The sequence below is a fragment of the Ascoidea rubescens genome (genome assembly GCF_001661345.1).
Source record: "Ascoidea rubescens DSM 1968 unplaced genomic scaffold ASCRUscaffold_12, whole genome shotgun sequence".
Taxonomy (NCBI): Eukaryota; Fungi; Ascomycota; class Saccharomycetes; order Ascoideales; family Ascoideaceae; genus Ascoidea; species Ascoidea rubescens.
This window is the reverse complement of record NW_017962924.1, coordinates 416052-430732: the sequence shown is the minus strand read 5'-3', so window position 1 is coordinate 430732 and position 14681 is coordinate 416052. Positions and strand designations below refer to the sequence as shown.

Sequence of the window (14681 nt, the reverse complement as noted above, 5' to 3'; positions counted from 1 at the left end):
TCCAAGATAAACAAACAAAAATAAAATGCAATTTTTCAATCAAAAATATTGCTTCAATATCACCAACATTAACACTTTTACAATGAAACAAAAGGGAGTGGTTTCTAATTCTTACATTCCTGCTGTTAGAACAAAAGCAATAAGAAGAAACTTAGCAAAATTACCAACCAAGTCAATCAACGATTTAGCACAGTTATGGTGTAGAATATTAATAACTCAACCAAAACTATCATCAAAAGAAGAGTATAGGTTGAATAATTTGACCCCAAAACAATTGATATTAAATGCTTTGAGTTATTTTAGTAGCGTTGATGAAATTTTTAACGATGCTTCTGACACCAAAATCCAAAATAATACTGAAAATAACGACAATAATGATAAAAAAAATGAAAACGACAAGAATGATGGCAATAAAAACGATATGAAAAAAATGACTTTAAACAAAAAACAATTGGTTGATAAAATCTTGATTAATTATTGGCATAAAGGTTTAAATATATTGCAGATTTCACAAATTGATTGTCAATTGATAATTGACAAACCAGTATCAGTAAATTGGTCCTCTTCCAAGATATTAGATAAATATAATAATGAAATTGAATTCAATTTTCTTGAAATCAATTTTCAATCTTTATTGAAAAAATTATCAAAAAAATTATCTGAGCTTTATTTGAATCATATTTATATTTGCCGACATCCTTACTATCCTTTAATATTAATCAGAGTCCAGATATTTGATTTCAAACTATCACAAAATAATATTCATATTAAAAATACTTCAAATATTAACAATAGTAAAAATAGTTATAATGATTTGGGTGAAAATTTAGTATCGAGAAAACCCTTTTTTATTGGTTTATTAACTTCTTCTACAAATATTATTCACTCATATATAAATTTGAAAATTCAATCCCAAGATACTTTAATATCAAAATTGATTTTACAAACATTCTCAATGGTCTTATCAAATGATTTTAATAAAATTAATTTTAAAATAAATGATAATATAAATCAGTCAAATATTTTAAATTTAGAAAGTATTTTCATATTGAATGGTATCAGCAGATTTTCCAATAGTTTATCAAAATGGTCTGGATATGCAGATAATTCAATTGATATATTGCCTTTTCAGAATCCCGAAAATCATATGTTGTTTAATAAAATATTAATCGATGATAATCAAGATGAAATTTTGGATGAAAATCAGGATTCTAACAATACTGCTGACAATGACAAATTTGATAAAGATAAACAATTAGAGACAATTAGGAAAGTTGCTTTGTTAAAATTTAAGGGCTCTCAAGTTTTAAAATCACAAAGGTTATATGAAGATATTAGACCATTGAAAAAAAGAAAAGTATCTTCAAATAATAAAATTAATGATGAGTCAAGAAATTATGATAAAAATGAATTTTCAACTATAACTCCAATTCAATATGGTGAATATATAATCAAAGAAAAAAATTTCAATAACATTGAAAACGATATTGGTGACAATATTAATAGTAAAGTTTCATTTAAAATAAAACTCAAGGGTAATGATATATTTGCAGGATTGCATGAACTAGCTACAAAAGGTGTAGTAAATCCATACAAAACCCCAGGATGGCTAACCGGCGAGGAAGGTAATAAATTTGGTATTATTGAAGAAGGTGTTTTTAGTAGTATTCATGATGATACTGAAGTTATTACTGATTTAATATAGTAGAATTTTGATTTGAAAAGAAAAAAGATAGAAACCATCACAGTTAGGGTATATAAGCATGGAATAAAAAAATAATTAAAAGTCTGTTTTTTAATGTGTATTCAATGGCAATATTTATGGTATTATCAAGATTTTATAATGGGAATGAATTGAATTGAATTGAAATGAAATGAAGTAAAATCAATTAAAAATTAAAGATCAAAAATTGGAAAAAATAAAAAATAGATAAAAAGATAAAATCAAGAAGTAAAATCATAATAAATTTAAAGAAAAATTAAAAAAACAAAATAAGAACATTCTCTATTGACGTTTTAAAATATCTAATCTCGCTTGTAAATCATCCTCATCACCTATTCCACCACCGATGGCTTGAGGAACTGGATTATTGGACAACGGATTGCTCTTTTGTGCTATGGTTTCTGGTGCATTTTGTAGACTTGAATTCAAATCAACACCGATTTCATCTAGGACTTGGTTGACGATTTCGTCTACTTCTTCCTCGTCTTCTTCAATATCATCGCCCATGGCGTTGTCAATAGCGTCATCCATCATTTCTTGCCTCTGGTCCATAATATCATTTTGTTTTTCAAACTCCATGACTATCCTTGTTAGTTGGGGCATGTTCATTGATCTGTTCATGCCATTTAACAATCTAGCAGCATCCTTCATTGAGTTCGCCATTTGGTCGCTGCTTCTGACAGCCTGTATTCTTAACGAGATGGCTTGTAGTTGAGTTCTCATGTTATTGAATTTCTGAATATAGTTTTTTGTTCTGACCAAGTCCTTTGCTTGGATTCTGGCAGCAGATATCTGGCCATTTTTAGCTGATTTTTTGATCTCAGACACTATGGTCTTTTCCTGTCTTTCTAGTTTTTGTCTTTCTCTGTCTAGTTCGCGCTGAGTACGTTCCAATGCTCTTTGGTTCTGCAATAAAGTCATCCATGTTTAGATGTTGTCAGTATGCAGTCAATATGATAGTAATAAAGAAAATGATGATAACAATGATGATAATAATGATGATGATATCATTGTTGTAAGAACAACTTAAAACAAACCTTTCTCAATTTTTCCTGGGGTGTTAGCTTTTTCCCAAAAGCCCATTCAAACAATTGCATTATGAATAAAACTGGCTAGCTGATTCGCAGTGAAAAGACAATGCAACATTAAAGAGATAAAGAGATAAAAGATTAAAAAACAATGCATGGAGAAGGAGAGATAATCACGTGATATCCGGCTTTGGGAGACCGGAATTAACTTTTGATCGGTATTTATGAAAAGAGAATAAAATTCAAGTCATGGAAGTTATTGGAGATATAGCGTAAGAAAATACATTTACCAAAACAAAATATAGAATAAACGGGAATAAATAAAAACTGAAAAAAGAAAAAAAGAAAAAAAGAAAAAAAAAATGAAGAGAATAAAAGAAAGGTACTAAAAATTTTTTGTTTTTATTTATTTTTATTTATTTTTATTTATTTTTATTTTTATTCATATTTTTTTCTAAGATTTTTACGTAACTATTCTAAATTAGCAATGATTTTTTTTGTAAATTCGTCAGTACCAGCTTGACCTCTTAAATCTTTTGTTCTATTTTCTGGACCAGAAGCAATTGTTTGTAAAATAGCTTTTTCGATTTTATCGGCATAAAAATCTAAAGACATGTGTCTTAACATCATTACAGAAGATAATAGTAAAGCAGTTGGATTAGCAAGATTCATTCCAGCAATATCGGGAGCAGAGCCATGGACAGCTTCAAAAATGGAAACATTGTTACCCATATTTCCAGATGGAGTTAAGCCCAAACCACCAATTAAACCAGAGGATAAATCTGACATGATATCGCCGTATAAGTTGGGCATAACCATTACAACATCGGAGTATTGGGTTGGATCGGTGGTTAATTTGAGACAGGTGTTATCGATTAATTCAAAATCTAAAGATACGTCTGGGTAGTCCTTTGCTACTTCTTTTGCAGTATTGACAAATAAACCATCGGAAAGTTTCATGATTGAGGCTTTATGAACCACTAAAATTTTTGGTTTGTTAACATGTCTAGCGTATTCAAAAGCGTATTTGATAACTCTTTCAGAGGCAGGTTTGGTGATCAATTTGATTGATTGAACGACACCGGGAACAATTGTATGTTCAATGCCCGAATATTCACCTTCGGTATTTTCTCTAATTAAAACAGTATCGACGTTATCGTAAGGAGTTTTGTAACCAACAATTGATTTGCATGGTCTAACGTTGGCAAATAGATTAAAGGTTCTTCTTAAGGTTAAGTTCATTGAGACATGACCTTTGCCAATGGGGGTAGCCAAGGGACCCTTGAGTGCTACTTTATTTTTAAAAACCGAATCGACAGCCTCTTGAGGTAAAGTTGTCTTACCATTAACTAACTGGGGAGTAACATCGACAGGTTCCCACTTGATGGGGACCTCAGCTGCAGCATAGATATCCTTGACTGATTTTGAGATTTCAATACCAATACCATCACCTTCGATCAAGGTGACAGTGTATTTACCATCTTTGTTTTTAGTTCCAGTGAATTTTGCAATAGAAGCCATTATGAGAAAAGATAATATAGGTTGAGAGTAGAGAGAATAGTGGTGAGAAAAAGAAAGAGTGGAAGAATATAGGGTAAGAATATGGATTATGGATTATGAATATGAATATGGATTATGAACTGTGGTTCGATGAGGATATATTATAGGTTTGATGGGATAAGGTTATAAAAGAAGAAGCAGTCGTTGGAATAGTAGCAATTGATATATATAAGTAATATAAGTAGAGAAGAAGAATATAAATAGGTGTGTCGTTATTGATTAGATAATAATTGGAAAAAGAGAGATGTAGTTGGATAAATACCAACAATAAAATGTCAAAGAACGATAATGAGTATAATTGAATAAACAATGCCCTGGAGTTTTTGTCGAGCTTTGGATGATTTAAGTGGCCTGGAACAAACTGGGGATCGGCTCCGACTCTGTGGATCTTTGGAAAGCGCTGCAAAGCCGCCGAGCACTTTCTGGGGAAATTTCCGGTCGCCGCCGTTTGCCGGTCGCCGCCGGAAGGAAAACCGCACGTCTTCCGGTGCGGGCAGGCAAGGGTGTGGATGGGTCTGGTGCGGATGGGTCATGGGTGCGGAGTGGATGTGTGGATTTCTACAACGGAAAGTGCGGCCGGATAATGTCCACCGGATATCGTTTACCAATTCCTAGTTTTGGAAGGTAAGGTGAGTTGAAATCTGGGGTTGACTCTTTTTGAAGTTGATTTGAAATTAATGATTTATTAGGGGCATTACACAAAGTACAAAGAAAAAGAATAGAAAGATAAAGGGGAAAAAAAAATAAAAACTCATCGCAGCAAGCAAAGCGTAAGCAAAAAGGCAAGCAAAGCAGAAGCATTTTTTTTTGGTAAAATAAGTAAACTCTATTCATCAGAACAAAGTAGTTAGGAAAAGAATACGTAAAGTAAGAAAAATAAAAAATAAAAAATAAAAAATGATAAATAAAAAAATTAAAGAGTAAAACAAAGGGCATAAGAATAAGATTAGTAATCAATAGGAGAAGAAAAACACAAATAAAATAAAAGATGATAAAGAAAATGAACACGCAGATAAAAAAAGAATTAAAATTGTTGGGAAAAGAAGTAAAAGAAAAGAAAAAAGTCAAGTCAAGTCAAAATGAAATATAGTATAAAAATTGGGTAATAATTATAATGAGATTATAATATAATAGATGGCGGGAGTAAATTAGGTGACGGAGATTGTATTTAGATTTAGATTTAGGTTTATGTTTAAGTTGTGATTATAGTTATTGTTATTAAAAGAGTTAAGAGTGTGATTATGATTATTAATTGAGCTGTTTGGGTTGTTGAGAGTTGAGAAATAGAAATCTTCAAATTCATCATCGGATGAGTTATTGAGCAAGTCGTCATCGTCAGTAAAAGAAGAAGAGGAAGAGAATTGGGGAGAAGAAGCTATGTTTAGATTTTTATAGCGATCGAAAGAGGATGAGTTTGAGGTTGGGATTGGGATTGAATTTGGATTTGAGTCTGAGTTGATTTTTTGAATGTCGAATTCATCAGATTCATCAACTTCGTGAATTATACCAAGAAAATTGTTTGATTGAATATTGTGATTGTAAGTGTAGTTTTTGCTGAAGATTGAGTTTGAGATTGGGATTTGTTTTGAAGGTGAGATGTTATTGTAGTAGTAATATTCATCATCATCATCATCATCATCATTATCATTATCATTATCATTATCATCATCGTAACTGTTATTAACATTAACGTTATCATTAATTTTATCTTGATTGTTTTGATTATTTTGATTATTGTTAATAAAATAGTTGTCGTTTTTATTAAATTCGTTATAATAGTCTTCAGAATCTGAGTATTCATCATCATCATCATCAGGTAATTGGTAGTTGTAGTAATTTATAGTGATTTGATTTTGGATTTGATTATCATAGTCATTAGAATCATTGGAATCATTGGAATCACTTGATTTTTCAGAGTTAGATTCGTTATATTGATCAAAGTCGTTATATTGAGCATATTCATTGTATCGATCAAGTTTTGGAGATTGAGAGGGTTCTTTATAGTCATCTTCATCTTTTTCTGATATATTCGTTATTTTGTAATCGGTGATAGTTGAAGTTGATTTTTGATGTATAGAGTTTGATTTTAAGTTATCATTTTGATTATCGTTTTGAATGTCATTTTGAATGTCATTTTGATTATCATTTTGATTATCATTTAAATTATTTTGAATAAATTTTTGATTGTGGATGATTTTTTCGTATAAAATTGCATGAGCTAAAAGTTTTCTCAAGCAGAAATCATTTTTAGATAATTCATTCTGAAATTTTGAATGAATCTGGTAAGATAGTTGGATGGATGGAATTATAGTTGAAGACATTTTTATTGTTGATATGATATGATATAATGTAATGTAATATAACAGGATAGGATAGGATAGGATAGGATATGGTTATAGTATAGATATGAATAGGAATGAATATAGTATAATTAAAAAGCAGAGTATATATAGACTGCAAGATATATCAAGTTGGTTACAAGTGGGATGAAAAATTGGATCTTAAATAATAGCGTTTGAAAAAGCAAAAAATGGAATGATAGTGATTTAGATCTGTATGAAGTTTATGTGATGTGTACGCGAGGTAAATGTGAAGTAAGTGTGAGGTGTGTTGGGTTATAAATAGAGGAAGTTGTTGTTGATGGATATATACAGGAGATGGGAGATATTACAGATAGGAGCTTGCCCAATATATTTATATGAGTTGAGATTGTACAGGAATTTAGATATCGCTATAGCATAGGGCGTAGGACAGAGAAGTGTTTTGTAATTGCTCTGCTGGTGTGGTCTTGAGTGGTCTTGAGCTAGCTAAATCCAAAACAAAGTACTGAAAGAGGATGGAAAGGGGAAAGCAATGAGTTGCTGGTGATTGGAGAGCATTTATATATCATGGCTCGCTCTGCAAAGACTCATCCACTTCTGAGTAATACAGAGATCTACAACCATTGAATCACAAAATTTCAGTTCCCTCTCCAATCCCATTTGTTCAGAAGTAGCAGCAAAACTTTGTAGAATGCTGAGGTTCGGGAAATAATTCAAAAGTTGGGAAATATTTTCATTTTAACCTGCACACTTATGGATCAGGAAAACACTGCAGAGGATGGGTAAAAAATGCAAAGCGAGATATGGGAGAATAAGCTAATCTGGCCCAAAAGAGAAGTCCGCCAGGATTTCTCCCCAGATTTCGCTTTTCTCGTCTCAATCTTCTCAATCTTCTCATTTCTCCGGTTCACAAAATCCACAAAATCCGCACACAGTTCCCAGGCTTCCACTCTCTGATTGCAATGCATCCCCAGGAGTCGGCCAAGCCAGCAGGGCCTGGATGAAACCGAGCTGACGCTGGCAACACCTGCATTAAACCTACACTTCCGCGTCCAGCCAACCACAAGCGGCGTTGCGGATTCTTTGTTGCGCGCTTTGTGTTGCTAGCGCTTCGCACGGGAACTGGCTGTTGGTTCTTGCGGCATTTGCTGGCCGCCGCGCATCTGCTTGCAATGCGATCTCCAGACCAGCCAACCTGAACGCGCTGATCCACCTGCACGGCCGACCACCTAATTTCATCCTCACTCCCTGCTCAACACACCCTTACCATTTGTTTGGTGCGTGCTGAGACCAGCGTTCCGGCTGACCAATCACGGACCTGCCTGTGCTCCAGCTTCCCTTCTTGTTGCGACTGGCTCCCACTCAGCGTCATCGTTGCTTCACTCGTATTGCTCCCACACTTGTTCCCCTTTGGGCAGATGTTGTCTGTTGCTATTTATGCTGTGAGTCTTATCGTCCTCTTCGTCAACAAGCATCCATTGCTTTGGTGACTCACCGCCATCCCCCTAGATTCGCTTCATCAAGTTCGTCAACACTCCGTCGTACGTGGTGTAAACAAACGTCGACTGCTTGGGATGGAATCGGACTTTGGCAAACGCATTGTTGGTCGACCTGTTTTTCTCGATCTTGAACGTTTCCTCACTCTCGTCGATATGGAACACTCGTCCACACTCGTTGCCCTGGAACGTCGCCACGCAGTACGACCCTTCCCTCGACAAATCCAAGCTCATCACCGGTTCGTCCACCATTGCCAATGTCTTGATGCACGACAAACTCTTCATCGACCAGATCGCTATCACCCCCTCGTGACCCCCGGTCACCAAGTACCGGCCCTTCGTGTCGAACGCCAAACAATTAACCGTCGACATATGGCCCTCAAAACTGAATATCTTTACAATATCCCCAGTTTCTTCGTCCACCTTGTACATGGGAACAGATCCATCAAGACACCCAAAGATAATTGCGTTCGACGAGTTGGTCCATATTGAATCATAGATCTTTTGCTCCAACTTGTGCACTCGCACAACCTCATACCCTCTTTTCACATTAACCAAACTCAAGTAATACTCATTGCTTTTGATCTTCTCGTTATAATAACTGCTGGTCGTCATGATAAATCTTCCGTCGTTTGAATACTTTACCAAATAACAATTCCCCTTGATCTTGATTTGATAAATCAACTTCAGTGTTTTCGTATTCCAAATCTTAACATACTCATCTCTGCCAACGGTAATCAATGTTGAATCACTAAACGGATGCCAGCTCATTTCCTCAATTGGATTCGCATGTGGCTTATCAATAATATAAGTATTCAAAACTTGTGAACTATGCTGGTTTCGAAACTCTTTGATAATCAACGTATTGTTCATTCTCGAATATCCAATTCGTGTTCCACTGGGGTTCCACTCAACATCTCCTATATCTTTAGTCCCAATTTCGGCTTTGTCATGAAATGGCACTTGATATAATGACTTGAAATACAGCCTTGACGATGTTATTGGATCTTCTGCCATTATACTTGTATTTACAACACTATATATCATCCATCACAATGCCTCAACTTATCTCTCTTCTCCTAAGCATGAAAAAAAACACTAATAAACCACGTGTTAACATCCAACCTCAATTCCTTCTTTGATTAAAAAATCTAGACCTTTCACAAATCCTTCACTGAAAGCTTGATTTTGCGTTTCAACTCATAGCTTATAGAATTAATGTATTATATAGAATCAATGTATTATACAGAATATAACTAACAAAATAAAATAAAAAAATGACGGCAAAAATGAAAATGATAAAACAAAACACTATAAAACACAACGCAGCACAACGAAACAAATCAAAAAAAAAAAAAAAAAACTACTTATTTTACAAATAATCTATTTTATTCATCATCCATGTCATAATCTTCATCTTCTTCTACTCGTCTCAAAGGTCCTTCGATTTGTTCTTTGTTTTCTTCCCCAGAACTTTCTTTTGTATCATCGACAATTTTGGCATATGCAACTGGAGGCCAGTTTGCTTTGTGTTTCTCTTTTTCTGTTGCATCCAAATTAGATTTTATAGCTATCACTGGTTTTTTCTCTTTAGGCTTAATTGAAATTGGCTTTATTGGTTTTTTTTCTTCGCCACTAGCCCTATTGTTTGCTGCTATTGTTCCATTTTGCACACTCGATAAGCTCGATACGCTTGGTGCACCTGGCACACTCTGCACACCTTGCACCGCTTGTGCATTTGGCACTGTCTGAGCAACTGCTGCACCCCCAACTGATACTGGTAATAATTCACTGCTAGCTATTGGAACGGTTTGAGCTAGAGGACTCCCAACTGATGGCGAATTTATAGTAGCTGATAATAATGCTGATATTTTATTTTCCTTTTTGTTTCCAACGCTATTAATACTACTACTACTACTGCTGCTGCTGCTGCTGCTGCTGCTGCGACTATTATTCAAATTATCTCGTTCTTTTTCTTTTTCTTTTTCTTTCTTGTCTCCTCGTTTAGTATTATTATGTTTCTTACTAACATATGGTGATCCACCAGATGCCGATCTTTTGCTTCTACTATTTGATTTCAAACTGGATTGTGGGGTTGGTGACTTTTTAGAATTATTTGACGATCTTCGACTATTTTTCTTTTTGGGTTTGCTTAAAGTATCTTTGTCTTCCAATTCCCTCTTGAATGGTATAATTTGTTCTGGTTGTGATAAAATTGTTCTTCCACTGTTTCCTCTTTCAATTTCATTACTTTCCAATGGTGTTACTTCATAAATTGGATTAGCTGATTGATTAATTCCTTGATTCAATCCAGGAGTTTGAGTTTGACTTTGACTTGGGGCTTGAGTTTGTTGTGTTGTTGGTGGATTTGAAACCTGACTTTGAGAATATGATGATTGAGAAATATTTCCCAATGGAGCAATACTTGGTTGATCGATTGCTTGACTTGGTTGTGCAGAATATGTATTTCGAATTTGTTGTTCGTTATGTGCCAATTGTTGAAGTGAATTTTCAGCACTTGTTTGTGTTGTTGGTAATGAGTTAGTAGATTGGACTTGTAAGGGTCTAACTGGATTATATGGATTTCTTTCAATCAGTCCTGGTCCTGATACCGATACCGATACCGATACCGATCCAGATCCTGGTCCTGATGGTGATCCTGACCCTAATCCGTTTAACTCTTGCGAATGACTTAATCCATTGCTCCCATTGATATTCCTATTGCCATTAAGATTTCCATTAAGATTTCCATTAAGACTGTTGATGCCATTGATGCCATTAATGCCATTGATGCCATTAATGCCATTAATACTTCCATTGATACCATTAGTATTACTAGGGTTTCCACTACTATTGTTTACGCCATTTAAAAGACTTGACGAGGAGCTTTTATGACTCGGCAACATTGTTTGGGGCAAAGCAGGTCTTTGAGCTGGTGGGGGTAAAGAGTTGTTGGCATTGGAAACACCACCTCTTTCTTCGAATTGAGTTAATTCTTCCAATCTTTTTTGAATATGAGGATTGGATGGGTCAAGACTAAGGGCATGTTTGTAAGCGTCTAAAGCATCTGAGATCTGATTATTGCAAGTTTCGTATAGTGTACCTAAATCATACCAAACTTCGGATATGTAAGGATTCAAGCGAATGGCTTTAGTGTAGGCATCAAGAGCGTCTCTAAATTGAGACATTTGATAATATAGTACGCCAATTGAGCACCAAAAAGTTGGATTTCTTTGTTCAAGGTTGACAGCTTGTTGGAAAGCATCGTAGGCTGACGAGTAATCGTTTGTCATCATGTAGACTCTTCCAATGTGGTACCAAGTGTGAGCGTCAGTTCTGTCGATATTCAAGGATTCGTTTAGAAGGGCCAATGCTTTACTAAAGTCTTTGAATTCAGCAGTATTTTGGGAGTAAAGACAGCCCAATTGTTGTAGTACTTTTGAGTGGTTAGGGTTGACGGATAGAACTCTTTCGTAGGCATCTTTAGCGGCGGTGTAGTCTCTTTGCTGTTCCAATACAGCACCAATTTGAAACCAGACATCGGGTTGGGTTAGTGGGATTGGGGGGTTGTCTAGGATATATTTGAAGCATTCCAAAGCTTCGCGTAGTTTGTGTTGATGTTTGTATATGATTCCCAATCTGAAGTAGATTTCGGAAGCCTTTTCGAAGTTTGGATCCAATTCTAGGACTCGTACAAAGGCTTCTTCAGCGTATTCTAAAGAGCCATAACGGTCGTATAGAATACCGATGCCATGCCATAATTTTGGAGCATTGGGGTTGTTTAGATGGTATAGAGCTTGTTGGTAGGCACCGTAAGCGCTTTGCAAGTCATCGAGCATTAGGAAACAGTGGCCTAGCAAGCCCCAGACATCACCATTTTTGGAGTCTATTGTCAAGGCTCTTTGATAGTATTCAGATGCTTTTGCGAATAAATCCCTGCCTCTGAATAAGTTGCCGATGGCAATGGAGGCAACAACATTGTCAGGTACTAGAGCCAAAACTTTATTGTAGGCAGAGGCAGCACTCTCATCATCGTTCATGGATTCAGCGCATGCGCCGATAGCAAGCCAGGTTTCAACAGTTAGAGATAGTAGTTTGTAGGAGAGTGAATCATTTGGCTGTTGCTGCTGCAGTTGTGATTGCAGTTGCGGTTGTGGTTGAGGTTGAGGTTGAGGTTGTGACTGGGATTGTTGTGGTTGTGGTTGAGGCTGCAGCTGTTGTTGCAGTAAATGCTGGTGTTGCAGCTGCAGTTCAATTAGTTGCTGTTGTTGAGATGGGGGAATGTGCTGCAGTAGTTGTGGGTTTGATTGTAAACCCTGAGAGAGTTGAGAGAGTTGAGAGAGTTGTGGGATCTGTGGGATTTGGTCTTTTTGATCTTGTTGATTTATTGGGATGGGTAGAGCTGAGAGTTGTGGTTGTTGAGTATTGACAGTATTGTGTGAGATTGGATTGTTGAACGAATTTATATTAGTTCTAGAAATATTGGATTGAGTTGACATGTTGTTGTGATTGTTAGTTATTATGTTCATTCAGACAGGATAAAATTGCAAGTTGATGTTGAATTTTAGTGGTATTTTTAGAGTGGTATCGAATAGAAGTAGGAATATTAATATTAGATAGATGTAGATGGAGATAACAATTGAGATGGTTATGATGGATAGGATGATTATGTAAAGGAGATTTAAGTGATTTAAAGTAATAAAGTTTTAAAAAAAAAGGCTTGAAAGTGAAGTTGTTTTTTTTGTTTTTTGATTCTGATTCTGGTTCTGATTCTGATTCTGATTCTGATTCTGATTTTGATTCTGATTTTGGGTGAGTGGGATTTAATTAAAAGGGGAAGAAAGTGGAATTAGAAACGAAAATGTGAATTGAAACACAATGGGTAGGCGGTAGCAGATGATATGATTGAAGTAGTAAAAAGAATGGTGAATGTAATGAAAAGAATATAATAAAAGGAGGCCACAAAAGGATAGCAGGATAGATTTATAGTGGAGAGGATGTAATTGAAGGATGGAGTATTGCTTTGTTTGATAGACATAAAGCAAGAAGAGAGAAAAGCAAGAAAGCAGGAAAAAGAAAGGCAAAAGAGGTTTTCTAGCAGATGGCAGGAAAGAGGACGAAGGCAGAGGGAAAATTAAGTTGAATTTATATTAAAAGAGAAAGTTGGGAGAAACAAGCTAAGCAAATAAGATTGTCAAATTGTCATTAAAAAGATCTAGGAAGAAGAACACAACTATCAAAAAACACTGAAAAACACTGAAATCACAGCAAATAGAATAAAACTATAGAAATATCAGGTATTAAGAGCAATACAGTTGGAGCAGAATAAGATTTCACAATTGTATAGCGTTGGTTTCTAAAATTTAGCTGGAATTCTAAATTATGAAATATGACTGTATTGGCCCAGTGTGCTGAGCTCCCAGGGCCACGTCGCGGGAGCCTGGTGCAACGCACTCGCTGCGCACACAATCGCTTGCCAGTGCTTGTTTGACACCATCCTTTGGCCCTGGGCAAGAGCCGGTGCTGCAGTTGAAGCGGGAGAACGACTTGAGAGAATCGAGAAGCTGTGAAGAGGAAGAGCAGGAGAAGAAGAGGAAAAGCAGGAAGCAGAGGAAGCAGAGCATCCAATGTCGCTGTTCTCGCCACGCAGTTGCTGCTCGTGGCGCATCGCTGTTGTGCTCTGCTGGGATTTGAGGGATTGCTACAAGCACTGGAATTGGCCAGTGCAATACGAGATGGTATGGGATGATATATTCTGATAAATTGCTGATATCATTTGCCCATACATGTGCAGACAAACCCAGACAGTCTGTTCACACCAATAGATCCAACAATACCAACTCCCAACTCCCAGTTTTCAGCCCTGTTTGGCAGCGTTTTTCCAGCTTTTCAGACCATCCGCTGTTCTCATTGGCTGTTTTGGCCCATACCCACATTTTTTTACAAGTTTCTGGTATATATCAATACTGAAAAAAAACTAGTCTCTTCGAACAGATATTGATTGGATTTTGCTTTTAGTTTCAAAAGATACGTATGCGGTATTAACTCACCGGCCGACTAAACTGTTGTTTTGGATGGTCTTGATTGCAAGAGCACAAGTGCAAAAATAAACAATTTTACAAAAATAGACCAATGGTTCACACAAAGAAGAGAGCGAGAATAAAAAGAAAAACCGGAGGAGCTCGGAGAAACTCAACTAAACACAACCTGTTTTCTTGAAGCAGAATGGTATAAAGCGATTAAAACAGGTAATATATTACATTGCCATATTACATTGCCGTATTACATTACATTATACTATGTTATATTACTATGCTATTGTACTGAGGTACTTGAGTGCTGCAATTCCAATACAACAGTACGCTACAATAGTACACTACAATACCATCTTTCAGCTATCTCATTTAATAAACAAAAGATGGATAAATCTTTGATTTTCAACTAAGAAAATATTAGGAAAAGTAAAAATTTTAAATGAAAAAACTGATATGATCTATTTATGAATTATTTATGAATAATTGCAGCATGCTAAGGTTCAACACATATTTATTAA

The 14681-nt window shown here is 35.6% G+C and overlaps 6 protein-coding genes across 6 annotated transcripts; 1 reads left to right on the top strand and 5 right to left on the bottom strand.

Annotated features, from left to right (window-relative positions):
- Positions 1 to 955: 955 nt before the first annotated feature.
- On the top strand, positions 956 to 1705 carry CHL4 (Chl4p; the record flags this gene model as incomplete). The annotated part of the gene is made up of 1 exon (XM_020194691.1): positions 956 to 1705. One exon carries the CDS (start codon positions 956 to 958, stop codon positions 1703 to 1705), a length of 750 nt encoding a protein of 249 aa, XP_020045771.1.
- A 269-nt stretch (positions 1706 to 1974) lies between these two features.
- On the bottom strand, positions 1975 to 2956 carry ASCRUDRAFT_77193 (uncharacterized protein). The gene has a single exon (XM_020193762.1). It carries the CDS (start codon positions 2642 to 2644, stop codon positions 2006 to 2008), a length of 639 nt encoding a protein of 212 aa, XP_020045770.1. The 5' UTR covers positions 2645 to 2956; the 3' UTR covers positions 1975 to 2005.
- Positions 2957 to 3187: 231 nt separating this feature from the next.
- ASCRUDRAFT_77192 (uncharacterized protein) lies at positions 3188 to 4597 on the bottom strand. Its single transcript, XM_020193761.1, has one exon. The coding sequence runs from the start codon at positions 4270 to 4272 to the stop codon at positions 3223 to 3225; it is 1050 nt and encodes a 349-aa protein (XP_020045769.1). The 5' UTR covers positions 4273 to 4597; the 3' UTR covers positions 3188 to 3222.
- Positions 4598 to 5353: 756 nt separating this feature from the next.
- Positions 5354 to 7011, bottom strand: ASCRUDRAFT_112797 (uncharacterized protein). The gene has a single exon (XM_020188782.1). The coding sequence runs from the start codon at positions 6630 to 6632 to the stop codon at positions 5460 to 5462; it is 1173 nt and encodes a 390-aa protein (XP_020045768.1). The 5' UTR covers positions 6633 to 7011; the 3' UTR covers positions 5354 to 5459.
- Positions 7012 to 8143: 1132 nt separating this feature from the next.
- TEX1 (Tex1p) lies at positions 8144 to 9112 on the bottom strand (the record flags this gene model as incomplete). Its single annotated transcript, XM_020189485.1, has 1 exon — positions 8144 to 9112. A coding segment is annotated over one exon (969 nt), but the record flags the coding sequence as incomplete, so codon positions are not given.
- A 1708-nt stretch (positions 9113 to 10820) lies between these two features.
- ASCRUDRAFT_82115 (tetratricopeptide repeat protein) lies at positions 10821 to 12627 on the bottom strand (the record flags this gene model as incomplete). The annotated part of the gene is made up of 3 exons (XM_020194690.1): positions 10821 to 10963; positions 11100 to 12360; positions 12559 to 12627. 3 exons carry the CDS (start codon positions 12625 to 12627, stop codon positions 10821 to 10823), a joined length of 1473 nt encoding a protein of 490 aa, XP_020045766.1.
- Between the last annotated feature and the right edge of the window lie 2054 nt (positions 12628 to 14681).